At 44.1% G+C, this 13,223-nt stretch overlaps 1 protein-coding gene across 6 annotated transcripts in view; it reads left to right on the top strand.

Annotated features, from left to right (window-relative positions):
• Positions 1-13,223, top strand: part of Dock3 (dedicator of cytokinesis 3) — a 455,655-nt gene that overhangs the window by 427,827 nt on the left and 14,605 nt on the right. For all 6 annotated transcript variants that reach the window (XM_045136510.1, XM_045136514.1, XM_045136511.1 and 3 more), the window contains 7 exons: positions 70-156; positions 609-788; positions 1,769-1,852; positions 1,974-2,090; positions 5,810-5,931; positions 7,076-7,214; positions 7,717-7,864. In XM_045136510.1, the coding sequence (XP_044992445.1) occupies positions 70-156; positions 609-788; positions 1,769-1,852; positions 1,974-2,090; positions 5,810-5,931; positions 7,076-7,214; positions 7,717-7,864 (877 nt within the window). The remainder of the gene's footprint in view (positions 1-69; positions 157-608; positions 789-1,768; positions 1,853-1,973; positions 2,091-5,809; positions 5,932-7,075; positions 7,215-7,716; positions 7,865-13,223) is intronic.

Here is a 13,223-nt window from a genome sequence, read left to right on the forward strand (position 1 = left end):
ACATCCCTCAGGTAGGCAGAGTGTGACAAAACTTGCCTAACTTCCTCCTTATCTGTGCCAAACCTACAGAGCCTGTGGATTGAACGTACCACGCTGACCCTGACCCACAGCTTGCCTGGCATCTCTAGATGGTTTGAAGTGGAAAGAAGGGAACTGGTAAGACATGACTTGAGTGGGGCTAAACTTCACAGCCACTCCCTCAGCCCAAGCCCTGCAGAGCTTTCTCAAAGGACTAAAGAAGCACCTTGGGCCACTTGCCTGGCCTTGGTTCCCCAAAGCCAATACTGTGTAAAGAGCTTTGCATAACTTGACTCATCTAAACAAAAGAGCACCCTAGGCAGCAGGTATTTTTAACTTCCCAGTTTACAAATTTAAAAAAAAAATGCTCTCTGGAGTTCAGGAAGCCAGAGCTGTGTGATTTCAGTACTTGCAGTGTACATGCTTGCTATATTTCCAAGTGCCTATCAATGAGAAAAACAGAAAGGACCCAGGAAGTTCCAAATCCACAGGAATGAGGAAGGGGAATGAGCTTCATTAATTGTTGATCTTTGCTGTCGGGAACATGAAAGGTTATCATTGTTCCTGGAGAAACTGTGCTGTGCCCACAGGTGGAAGTGAGCCCTCTGGAGAATGCCATCCAGGTAGTTGAGAATAAAAATCAAGAACTGCGAGCTCTGATCAGCCAGTATCAACACAAGCAGGTGCATGGCAACATCAACCTGCTGAGCATGTGCCTGAATGGTGTTATTGATGCAGCCGTCAATGGAGGCATTGCACGCTACCAGGAGGTGAGATGGGGCCTGGACCAAACCCATGCAGGCAGCCTGGCTGAGAACACAGTCTAGAGACTCCTCTTCTCAAAATGGCAGCCTCTTCGGGAGGCCTTCCTAGCAAACCTTCTCCTGGATAAACTAGTCTGGGGTGGTTCTGGGATGAAGCTGTAAGCTCTTGGCCACTCCATACTTCTGTGGAACAATTCTGGTGGGGCCTTTTCTTCATTTTTTAAATTTGTTTATTTGAGAGATAGACTGACTAAAGAGAGTGTGGGCACTCAAGGGTCTCCTGCCCTCAAATGGACTCCAGATGCATGTGCCACTTCGTGCATCTGACTTTACATGGGTACAGGGAGACTGGGGAACTGAACCCAGGTTGCTAGGCTATGCAGGCAAGTGCCTTTATCTGCTTAGCCATCTCTCCAGCCCCCTTTTCTTCATTTTTATTCCTTACCCTCTGATAGACAGAAACTCACCTGATTATAGGAAGAAGTGGCTTCCGGGGCATCCAGAAGGCCAGCCCTTGGTGAAAAGTGAATTATAGGCTGGCCACCAACTCTGTCTGTCCTACACAGGCCTTCCAGGCTCTGTGAAGGACTGGAGTTAGCAACCAGCCTCAGAAGTCTTTTCCAAGTACAAAAAAGCAAAATATTTTTTAAAAAAGCATATCTCTGAGCCCCGTGGGCATGGCAGTGCATACCTTTAATCCCAGCACTTAGAAGGCAGAAGCAGGATTACCATGAGTTCAAGGCTACCCTGAGACTACATAGTGAATTCCAGGTCAGCCTGGACTAGAGCAAGACCAAAAAAAAAAAAAAAACACCACATTCCTGGCTGTCATGGGTTCAAGTAAGGCAAGCTGGAAGTGCTGAAGAGGCACCTGTGAGAAGGCAACCTAGTTTCTTGTTAGGTACACCTTTGGACTAGGCCCCCAGGGCCCCATCTAAATAGTGGTCCTAAGAAGAGTCTTTCTTACTTGACCTTTCCATTCACAGGCCTTCTTTGATAAAGATTATATCACCAAGCACCCAGGAGATGCAGACAAGATCGCCCAGCTCAAGGAGCTAATGCAGGAGCAGGTATGGTGTGCAGGGCTTGAAGGCTCATAATCAGTGGGAAAGGTCCCACACAGCAAAATGACTGCAGCTCTCAAAGGCTGTTTCCTGCTTAACAAAGAGGCCTTGCTTGGCATTTTCATAGGTCCATGTCCTTGGAGTTGGGCTAGCAGTTCATGAGAAGTTTGTGCACCCAGAAATGCGGCCTCTGCATAAGAAGCTGATCGATCAGTTCCAGATGATGCGTGCCAGTCTGTATCATGTAAGCTGATCCCTGACCTGCCCCTATGCAGTAGAATCAGGTTCCACTTCTGTGGGTCCCTGGATCCTTGGGACTGTGGTTCCCTGAAGGCTCTTGAGCGGCCATGCGCACGAAGGGATGTGCACCAGGGAGATGACCTCAGAGAGTAGGCTCATTTATTCAATAGGGAAATGGGTTTATAAGCAGTTGAGAGCGGGAAGAGGGTCTAAGGGGATTGGTGGGTTCAGAGGTTGATAATCGATGCCTAGAGACATTCATTCCAGCACTAGGGAGAGAGTCAGGTGATCTGCATAGTGATGGGAAGGGGGTTGCAGAGCAATGGGCTATGTGAAGGTTGCTTGGCAGATAAGGAGTTTCCTAGGCAACTGGCCAAAGATCACAGGGCTATGGGTAAATCCTAAATTCAGGTGTGCGGGGCTTGGAGAGAGAGTGGCCTCCTCTCAGGCCAGTCTCCTGAAGGCTCCAGTCTCTGCCTGCCAGTGCCCGACACACTTCCTCCAGAGCTAGGTCTCAAGTAGGAGGGAAGATGAGATGACAACAAGAAGTTTCTTGCTGCAGAGGGACAGTGCTGAATTCAGAGCAAGAATTCTCAGTACTCTTTCTCTCGTTTCTTCATGGCACTCATAAATAAAGGTTTTCACAAGCAAAGAAAGGAACTCAAGTACATGGCTCACATACAGGATCTCTTTGGAGATGCTGTTCTTGTCACGAGACTAAAATGAAGGCATGACCTAAGTCATCCTTCTTTGATCATCTCCCTTCTCTCTCACTCCCTCCCCATTTTCTCCTCCTATCTCCCTCCTCTCTCATTAACTTCTTCCTTCCTTTCTTTCCCTCTAGACTTCTTCTCTCCCCCACCTTGATAATGCCTTGTGACTCAGGCTCATATCTAAGAAAATCTTTGATACTTAGTAATTTCATGTTGGCTGCTGTTAGAGATGTCAGGCAGTTCTGGGGTTAGACAGGCCCTGGACAGTAGTTTCAACTCTGACCTTGCTCTTCAGCCTCCACAGCAGGATTTGGCTCATGAACTAATAATATAAGCTGGATCTGTATTCCAGGATCAGTTTTCCTTTGCATGGTGTTTAGAAGGAATGCTAGCTAGTTGAAGATTGGATTCAGGTAGCCCAGAGTCACCTAGTCACATGCTCTTACCCAGTTTATTGTGTGTATATGTGGGTTCACGCATGTCACGGTGCTTGTGTGGTATGAGAAACAGCATTGTGGTTTTTGCTACTGTATGTGCACCAATCTGGCCCATAAAGGTCTGGATTCTCCTGGCCTTGCTTCCAACTGCCATAGACCCATTGAGATTATAGATGTGTGCATTACTTTGGCCTGACTTTTTTTAATTGTACTTTTTTTATTTGAGAGTGACAGAGAGAGAAAGAGGGGAAGAGAGAGAGAGAGAGAGAGAGAATATCAATGGGCGCACCAGGGCCTCCAGCCACTGCAAACAAACTCCAGATGCATGTGCCACCTTGTGCATCTGGATTATGTGGGTACTGAGGAATCGAGCCTCGAACCAGGGTCCTTAGGCTTCACAAGCAAGCGCTTAACCACTAAGCCATCTCTGCAGTCCCTGGCCTGACTCTGCATGGGTATTATGGAATCAAATTCCAGCCAGCAGGCTTGCAAACATGCACCTTTAACTGCTGAACCATCTCCCCAACCCCTACTCTTACCCAATGTTTAACCATAGGGCTTACTAACTTATTTTTTCCTAGAAAGACTTCTTGTTAAACATGCTGGCTTCCAGATCTCAGTGACCATGAGCTCAATTACCTTCTACAAAGTGACAAGTTCTCATTACCCAAGACCACCAGAGAGAAGTGGCAGTGAAACAAGAAAAAAGAGCTGTTAGAGACTAGATCAGGCTGATATGAACAAACACTTCCCCTGTAGGGATGACCTAAAGGCATGGGGGAGGTTGGCCTACTCAGACTCAGGGGGCCTGCCCTGCATGGAAATAACCTGCTTTGTTCTTGGATGCTACACATTGTGGTTATCTTGCTTCCTCCAAGTTCCTGGTGCCATTCCTCAGCCATTCCTATACAATGAAAAGCAAAATGAAGTAAAAGATGATAACATCAAAATAAAAGACAGTCTGATTGAGAGGGGGAGTGGATATGATGGAGAGCAGAGTTTCAAAGGGGAAAGTGGGGGGAGGGAGGGAATTACCATGGAATATTGTTTACAGTCATAGAAGTTGTCAATAAAAAAATAAAATAAGAGATGGAGGGATGGCTTAGCAGTTAAGGCATTTGCCTGCAAAGACAAAGGACCCAGGTTCAATTCCTCAGGACCCACATAAGCCAGATGCACAAGGGGGCGCACACGTCTGGAGTTTATTTGCAGTGGCTGGAGCCCTGGCATGCCCATTCTCTTTCCCTCTCTCTGTCAAATAAATATATAAAAAATAAAAGAAAAGCAAAATGAAGAAAGGAAACTTGTCACAGTTTGAAAAGTTGGCCTACTTTCTAGAAGAATCTTATAGAGCCTAAAATTTCTCTTTCCTGGTAGTATTCTTTCAAGGTTCTTCTTCCAGGTAAACCATGCAGAAAATAAATGTTTCCCCTGTAAAACCAGTTGAAGCCAGCTTGGAGTAGTGACACATGCCTTTAATCCCAACACTTGGGATGCAGAGGGAGGAGGATCACCATGAGCTTGAGGCCACTCTGAGGCTACATAGTGAATTCTAGGTCAGCCTGGGCTAGAGTGGGACTCTACCTCAAAAAACATCCAAAAAAAAAGAAACTTGAAGTGTCCACTTTGTGAAGAGTAGTGCCATTGAATCTGATGAGTATTTTATCGCCTCTCATGACACTGTCTCCTGCCAACATGCCTAGTCTCTGCTCTAAGCAGACATCCCATTGCTAGACTTAGTCAGGAACTAGAGTAGATATGTCACTACTGCAAAAGGTACAGGTGCTTGCCTACACACATCAAGGTCCCCATGGTGCACGTAGAGGTGCCTTCTTGGGTTGCAAAAACACATTATAGTCCTATGCATACTTTAAAAGAGAACAAAAACCTACCATTTCTTTCAGTCGGACTTAGAAACATACTCAGTAAACTTACAGTGTATGTTCCCCATAAATTATGAAAAGTTTGAGGCAACCTGGGAAGTTGAGTTTTGTTTCAGAGTTACACAGACTAATAAGCCATCACCCAAGAGAGTTTGATATTAGAAGCTTCTGCTAAGAAGGGTACATAGATAGTAAGCATTTAATTATGCTAAAATGGAACTATGCTGTTTTTCAGTTACATCAGGACTTTGTTTCCTGTTTCTTCATAGACTGTGTCACAGGCACCCTAACCCAGGTCACTAAGAGCTGGGTCATTTAGCAATCCAATAAAACCCAGCCCCAATCCTTATGTAAGAATTCCTACTGACTGACATCTTATAAAAAGCTCTTCCTCTCCTCTTTCCCAATCCTTGTTCTACTTATTCTGAAGTGAGAAAGACTGTTAACACATTCCTATTAGCTTGGACCAACTTCTTCCTATTCTAGATTCATGTCTCTTAAACTCATGTCCTTTACTCTCGGCCCTAGTACAATTACAGAAATGTTTAGTCATGTAAGGTTCCTTGCCTGAAAGAAGTCAGCAGTAAAGTACAGGGTTCGTTTTTGTACGTTTTTACCATCAGCCAACTCATCTTTTTTAACCCTTATCAATTCTTTACTCTCTATAAAGAAATATTCATTTCTCCACAGGAATTTCCAGGTTTGGATAAGCTAAGCCCTGCATGCTCAGGCACCAGCACCCCACGGGGAAATGTTCTGGCATCCCACAGCCCCATGAGCCCTGAGAACATGAAGATGACCCACCGGCACAGGTACAGCCTTAGGACTGGGGAGGGTTCCCTCCAGAGAGGTAAGTCTGGAGGATGAGCACCAGCGGAAAAGAGTCCTTGAAATTCCCTCTTAACCATGCTCACAGCCTGTCACAGCTCCTGACACTAGTAAGTGGCATCTAGTGTACATCTAATCAGTCAACATCTTATATGATAAGAGCAAACACATGGCATTGTGGGTACACAGAGGGGTGGAAATTGGGGTACATCTTGGAGAGCAATTAGATATTTGCTAGGCAAAAAAGATTTAGAGTTAGCAAAGTAAGAGGATATGATCCAGGCAAATGGACTCACAGATGTAAGACTGTACAAACCAACACCCACTGCGAGTAGAGCCAAGATACTGGGGTATAGAATTCCAGGGCATGGAAGGGGGCCACAATCAGCTCTGCATAAGCCTTGTACATGCGGGCCTTTGGATTTGAAGGAAAATGAAGATCACTCATTGTTTTTAAAAAAGAAAATAATGTGGTAATATGAGCATTCAAGGAACTGCTTGAAATTCATGAGATCTGGCCTGACTGTGCTCAACTAGGGATACTCGAAACCTATATATGTTCAGGGAAGGAGACCAGTAAGAGTCTCTCATTTAGATTTGTTTCCCAGCATAAGCAGCAATTCAGCACAGGGTGAGCACTCAGCAGATGAGAAGGAACAAATAAACCAAGGGCTTCCTGGTGTTGATAGAGGAAAGCTGTTGGCAAACTTGTGGCTATAAGTGTGGAATAGTTCATATACTGCTGTTCTTATAATGTTTTCATACTGGGAAGACCCTTCTAACCTAGGAACAGATCCCCCCATAGTATGGCAGAAATAGGTACTGGCCAGAAATCCCGTAGAAAGAGGAGTGTGGGATTCTTAACCTGATTCAGTATATCTCTTTCGTTCTTCCTGATAAACTGCTAATGCGATCACACTTGAATGGCTATAATCCATTTAACTTTAAGTAAGTGAAGAAGCTCAGGACTGCTCTAGGCCTCTGTGTGCAACCATTGGCTATAGAACATTCCAAATCAGTGATGGCTAATGTTGGGGATAACAGTGTCACACATCCCTCTACTGTCCCTGCTACTCAGCATACTTTCTTAATCCTGGCCTGATTCTTACCGATTTCCCACTCTTACAGCCCCATGAACTTGATGGGCACAGGCCGCCATTCATCATCCTCTCTCTCCTCACATGCGTCTAGTGAAGCAGGAAACATGGTGATGATGGGCGACAGCTCCATGGGTGAGGCTCCTGAGGACCTCTACCACCATATGCAGGTACCAGAACTGTCCACGGGAATGGGCAGAGTATCATGGTTTTATGGAGTGTGGTACAAGGGCTGAAAATCCTGTCTAGTTCTCTAGTTTCTAAACTCAGAGCATGTCTCTCCAAAGCTAGCAAAGCTGCCTTCCTTCAATATGCTACCCCAAGTCTTTGTTCCCAGGCCTCTTTTCCTCCCTTCCCAGAAGGAAATCCAGCTTCAGTCCTGGCTATTACAGATCCCATGGGAAAGATCCTCTGCCACATTACCCTTCTGGTTGGCATTCCTGATAACCAACTCCTGCATTCTCCATGGGCATCATAGTACAGCCAGCCCAGCAATCCTGCTCCATGTGGGTCGTCCTTAGTGCCAGCCATGAGTCCAGCCTCCTTCAGGATCCAGAATACAGCATCAGTCACTGGATCTTGGCACTTCAGGGCCTACAGAAGCCAACTCTGGGCCAGCCTTCCAGTCCCGGCCATTCAGAAATCTATCCTGCTGATTTTCTCCCTTTGCAGCTCGCGTATCACAACCCCAGGTACCAGGGCTCAGTCACCAACGTCTCTGTTCTGTCCTCATCCCAAGCAAGCCCTTCTTCCTCCAGCCTGAGTTCCACTCACTCAGCACCATCCCAGATGATTACCTCTGCCCCTTCCAGCACCCGAGGTAAGGATGACAGGGTGCTACTTACAGAGGGAGAATAGAAGGCTTTGTAAGCCCTACTCGTCTCCATGAACCCCACTCATCCTTCTTTCCTCTGTAACGTTGAGGGTAGCCTTGTTGTCAGCAAAGGATTAGCACTCCCTTTTTTGCAGATTGATAAAAGAACTTTAAAACAGACATATAAGGAAATTTGAGGACAATTTTGTTGGAGTTTAAGAGAAGAAACAAAAGGCTGGAGTTCTTGGCACCTAGAAACAAGAGAGAAAAAGTTACACTTTCTGAATTACAGGTCAAAAAAGCAGGCTGACTTAACCAGGCATGGTGACACACACCTTTAATCCCAGCACTTGGGATGCTAAAGTAGGAGAATCACCATGAGTTTGAAGACGGCCTGGGACTACAGAGTGAGTTCCAGGTTAGCCTGGGCTATAAAGCAGGACTTTGTCTTACAAAACAAATAACAACAACAACAAACATGAGCTAGGCATGGTGGTACATGCCTTTAATCCCAGCACTCAAGAGGCAGAGTAGGAGGATCACTGTGAGTTAGAGGCCAGCCTGGTACTACAGAGTGAGTTCCAGGTCAACTAGGTCAAGAGTAATGCTTTGCCTGAAAGAAAAAAAAAAAAAAAAAAAGGAGGGGCTGGAGAGATGGTTTAGCGGTTAAGCGCTTGCCTGTGAAGCCTAAGGACCCTGGTTCGAGGCTCGGTTCCCCAGGTCCCACGTTAGCCAGATGCACAAGGGGGCGCACGCGTCTGGAGTTCGTTTGCAGTGGCTGGAAGCCCTGGCACGCCCATTCTCTCTCTCTCTATCTGCTTCTTTCTCTCTCTGTCTGTCGCTCTCAAATAAATAAATAAAAATTTAAAAAAAAAAAAGGAAGAAAGGAAAGAAAAAAGGGAGGGAGGAAGGGTAGAAGGTGGGGAGAGAAAAAGAGAAGGAATAAAGAAAAGAAGGAAAGGGGGAAGGGAAAGGAAGGAAGGAAAGAAGAGGCAGGCAAGCTCGGCAATGGAAGTGTGGTAGCAGCTGCATTGAGGTGAGGTAAGGTAGATAGTCAGTGAGAATGATTGGAGTATCAAGGCAAGAGGACTTGGAATTTTGCCCTGTGTCCAGAAAAGGGGAAAAGTTACAACTTTAATAATTAGAGTAAAAAAAAAAAAAGCACCATGAAGGTCAAAATGAAGATACTTGAGAACCAGGTACCTGGAGCCTTTGTTCTTTGTAGTTTTTATTAAAGGAGTACAAAAATGCCCTCCTTTCAGTGTGACTTGGACCTTGAGTATGAAAGTAGAGCTCTACCATTCTGGGCCTACTAAAGAGGAAATATTTAACCTTGGTTTAGCCATGTGGCTAGCTAAAAATTGTTCTGGTGGCCTAGAATTTAGGATATACCTAAAACAGAAAGCAGTGAGAAGTAACTGCATTTGCTATTGTCAGTTTACCTTCTATTTTGATTAGCTTTGGGCCAGTAATCAATAAACAACAGCATCTATTGCTGTCAATTTACCTTTTGTTTTGTTATTTAGGGGCCAGTTTGCAGCCCCTGCCATTGGCTCATCTTTAACCTTGCATTAGTTACAAGCAGGTTGTGGGTTTTTATTACTTACTGACGATCAATACTGGTTTATTTGTAATCTAGCCATGGAGGGCCAGCACTTGAAAGTGAGGTACAAGCAGTTTGGAAATTTTCACTATAGCAGTTGAAATCTGTCTCCTTTTTGCAATCTTTAATTCCCTATCTACCAGGGTACTACTGACCATTGATCATGCCATGTCTCAGAAGAACTGACATATTGATATTTACATGCTTCAAGTGATGCTGGAGAAATTGATAGTTATTGAGGGCCTACCATCCCTCATCACTGTGACTTAGAGAGTGCTCATTTGTGCTTTTAGTATTAGGACTTGAAGGCGCCTGCCTCTGAATCACTTAACCTCTCTCTCACTCTCTCTCTTTCTCTCTCTCTCTCTCTCTCTCTGTCTCTCTCTCTCTCTCTAACTTAGATCTGCTATGACAGTATTTGTTGCAATGCTGCCATTGGCTAGCCAACATTGAATCTCCACCTCAGTAAAAGGACACAGCGTAGGAGAAAGTTCTTTCCTATTGAAAGGTTTTCAAAAGATCAAAGTCAAGGCAAAATTGTCCCTTTTGTCTTAAAGAATAAGCATGACAAAGGATGAAAAGTGAATTGAAGACTAACACAAAACTGGCACTGGAGACCGTGTTACACACCTGTAATCTCAGAACTCAGAAGGCTGAGGCAGGGTGGTTACAAGTACAAGGCCAACCTGGAAAAACCAGGTTGCCCAAGTCTACATTTTAAGATACTATTTCAAAAAAATAAATAAATAAAAAGGTAGGTCAGTTGGCCAATAGATAGACCAACAGCCACCCCCCCCCCAAAAAAAAAAAAAACTTTTCATTAGGGAAAAGCATAATCAGGAAAGAGGCTCTGCAAAAATCTATTTGCTGGGCTGGAGAGATGGCTTAGTGGTTTAGTACGCTTGCCTGCGAAGCCTGAGGACTCATGTTCAACTCTGCAGGTCTTACATAAGCCAGACGCAAAGTGACACAAGTGCACTAGCAAGCATCTGGAGTTTTATTACAGTAGCTGGAGGTCCTGGCATACCAATTCTCTCTCGCACTCTTGCACTTAAAAAAAAAAAAACTATTTGCTTTGCCAATTATTGCCTAATTTCTTATTCATCTAAATAAATATTCTCTGAGCCAGCATATCTTTCACATTCAGAGCCTTGTTCCTGCCATAAAAGTTGCTTCTCTCCTTAAACAGTCATCTGTGTTGGAATGGGCATCAGCTGTGCCATTTAAGTCCTAGTGCTTCCCAGGATTGGCCTTGCACAGTGGTATGAGTCTGCCAACCAGTCACTGAGCTGTTGCTTCCAGCTTCCAAAGGACAGGTTCCTTTTGTTCTTCTCATTATTATGAATACAAAGGAAAATATTGCATAAATGACATTAAGGAAAGATTACTAAAGAACCTCTCCAAAGTATGCAAACCTGTGATGCCCACAGTAGGAGTTATGGAGAGAACCAAGATGCAATGACCAGTTGAAAAAGCCAGGGCAAAGTAGAAAGATAGGAATAAGTTAACAATAGGGAGTCACAGATTCCCACCAGAAGCATCTCCCAGTCCAGCCACTCATTACTGTGTTCACTGTTCCAATGTGAGGGCTGGAAGTTGAACTTGGATACAGGCCTTTAGACTCACCAGCCTTCAGTCTGGTGCTCACTCCACTACCCATGTTGCTTCCCTAACATGAATTATAGGAACTGGAAATGGGAAGCCAAAATTTGGAAGTACACTCTGTAAAAGCTCAACAGATAAGGGACAATGATTCATGTTTTTAAAAGGCCACTGAAAAATGAAAGATGGGGAATAAAAAGGAAGGAACCCCTAATAAACAGCTGTGAATGTCTAGAAGTCAGTATTTATAGTCTCTTGCAGTAAATGTTCCTTATTAGAACTGCAGAAACAGACTTTGTATGCACACTGTAATAAACTCTTACAAAAATATAGGCTTTGTAATCCTATCTGGGTTTTGTTGTTGTTTTCTGTAAACTAAAGTCTACGATGTGCTCAGCTTTACATAAGACTTTCTTTACCTGGCTTATCTTGCTGAGTAATAATTATTGATAAAGACAGAATGTATCGAAGCATGGATGTTGTAATTCAGTACCATTCTGACACTGTTCATACACTCCTCTAGGCTATGGCTGCTGTTAGGGACATTTCAGACTAGCTACTACCACCTGTGTACACTACTTGTCACTGTGAACCAAGTAACTGACAAGAAGTGGCTTAATGGAAGAAGGGTTTATTTTGGCTCAAAGTATGAGGGTACAGTCCATCATAATGGGGAGGCATGGTGGGAGGAGCACGGGGCAGCTGGTCACATATGTCTATAGTCAGGAAGCAGACAGAGAAATGCTGATGCGTCTTCCTTTCTTCTTCTTTTATCTTATTTTTTGTTTGTTTGTTTCTTTTTTGAGGTAGGGTCTCACTTTAGCCTAAGATGATCTGGAATTAACTATGTAGTATCAGGGTGGCCTCAAATTCAGAGCAATCCTCCTACCTTGGCCTCCCAAGTGCTGGGACTAAAAGTGTGTGCCACCACACTCAGCTTCCTTTTTATTCAGTCAGGAATTCCAGCTCATCCGATGCTACCACCATTCAAAGTGGGCCTTCACTCCTTAGACAAATCTCTCTGAAAACACCCTCAACCTCACAAGCATGCCTATAGTTATGATTCATTGGTGATATTAAATTCAGTCAAATTGACAATGAAGATTAACCATCATACCACCTTTATCCTTCCAGCTAACTAGTTACTAGTTTATTCACTCATCAAGTTTGTACTGAGTGCTTAATGGGGATTCTGCATGGCTCTTGCCTTAAGGAACACTACATCAGAGTAGAATACAAAGAAATTTCTCCTTGTTTTCTCTTTGGTTATCTATTACTGCATAAAAAGTGCTGTCAAAATACATATCTTAGGTCAGGCGTGGTGGTGGACACCTTTAATCCCAGCACTTGGGAGGTAGAGGCAGGAGGATTGCCATGAATTCAAGGCCACCCTGAGACTACAGAGTGAATTCCAGGTCAGCCTGAGAGTGAGAACCTAACCTTGAAAAACACTCCATATCTTAGAACTGTTTCCAAAAAGAAAAAAAAAAAATCATTGTTCTGTCACCACTCAGTTAATTGGGCTCTGCTGAATCAGACGTCATCTGAGACCAGAATCAAAGCTCAATGTAGGTATCTCAGTATGGCCACTGATTTTCCTCAAAGCAAGCATTCCAAGAGACCTCAGCAAAAGCCTCATTACTTAAGCCTGGATATCTTAGAAAGATATCCTAAAAAGTCCCTTTGCCACATTTCTATTGGTAAGTCATGTCACTAAGGCAAATTAGATGCCAGGGGAGGAATGAGGTTCTATCACATATCATAAGGAGTATGAAGACATTGATGGTGACCAGTTTTAGAGGTAAACTCTCACAATGGCTGTATTCTAGAATATCACATAAAAGGTTGGGATGGCTTAGCGGTTAAGGTGCTTGCCTGCAAAGCTTAAGGACCCAGGTTCGATTCTCTAGGTCCCATGTTAGCCAGATGCACATCATGGCACATGCATCTGGAGTTTGTTTGCAGTGGCTAGAGGCCCTGGCACACCCATTCTCTCTTTCTCGCTCCTTCTGTCCCTCTGTATCTAATGAATAAATAAAATTATTTAAAAAATTTAAAGGCTGAGAAAAGCCCTATACCTCTCTAGGGCATGCATTAAGTGCATAAATAAAATGGTTAACTGAGCCCAAAACTGAGAATTAATGGCAAAAGCAGAAGCAA

The sequence above is a fragment of the Jaculus jaculus genome, chromosome 17, assembly GCF_020740685.1.
Source record: "Jaculus jaculus isolate mJacJac1 chromosome 17, mJacJac1.mat.Y.cur, whole genome shotgun sequence".
NCBI lineage: Eukaryota > Metazoa > Chordata > Mammalia > Rodentia > Dipodidae > Jaculus > Jaculus jaculus.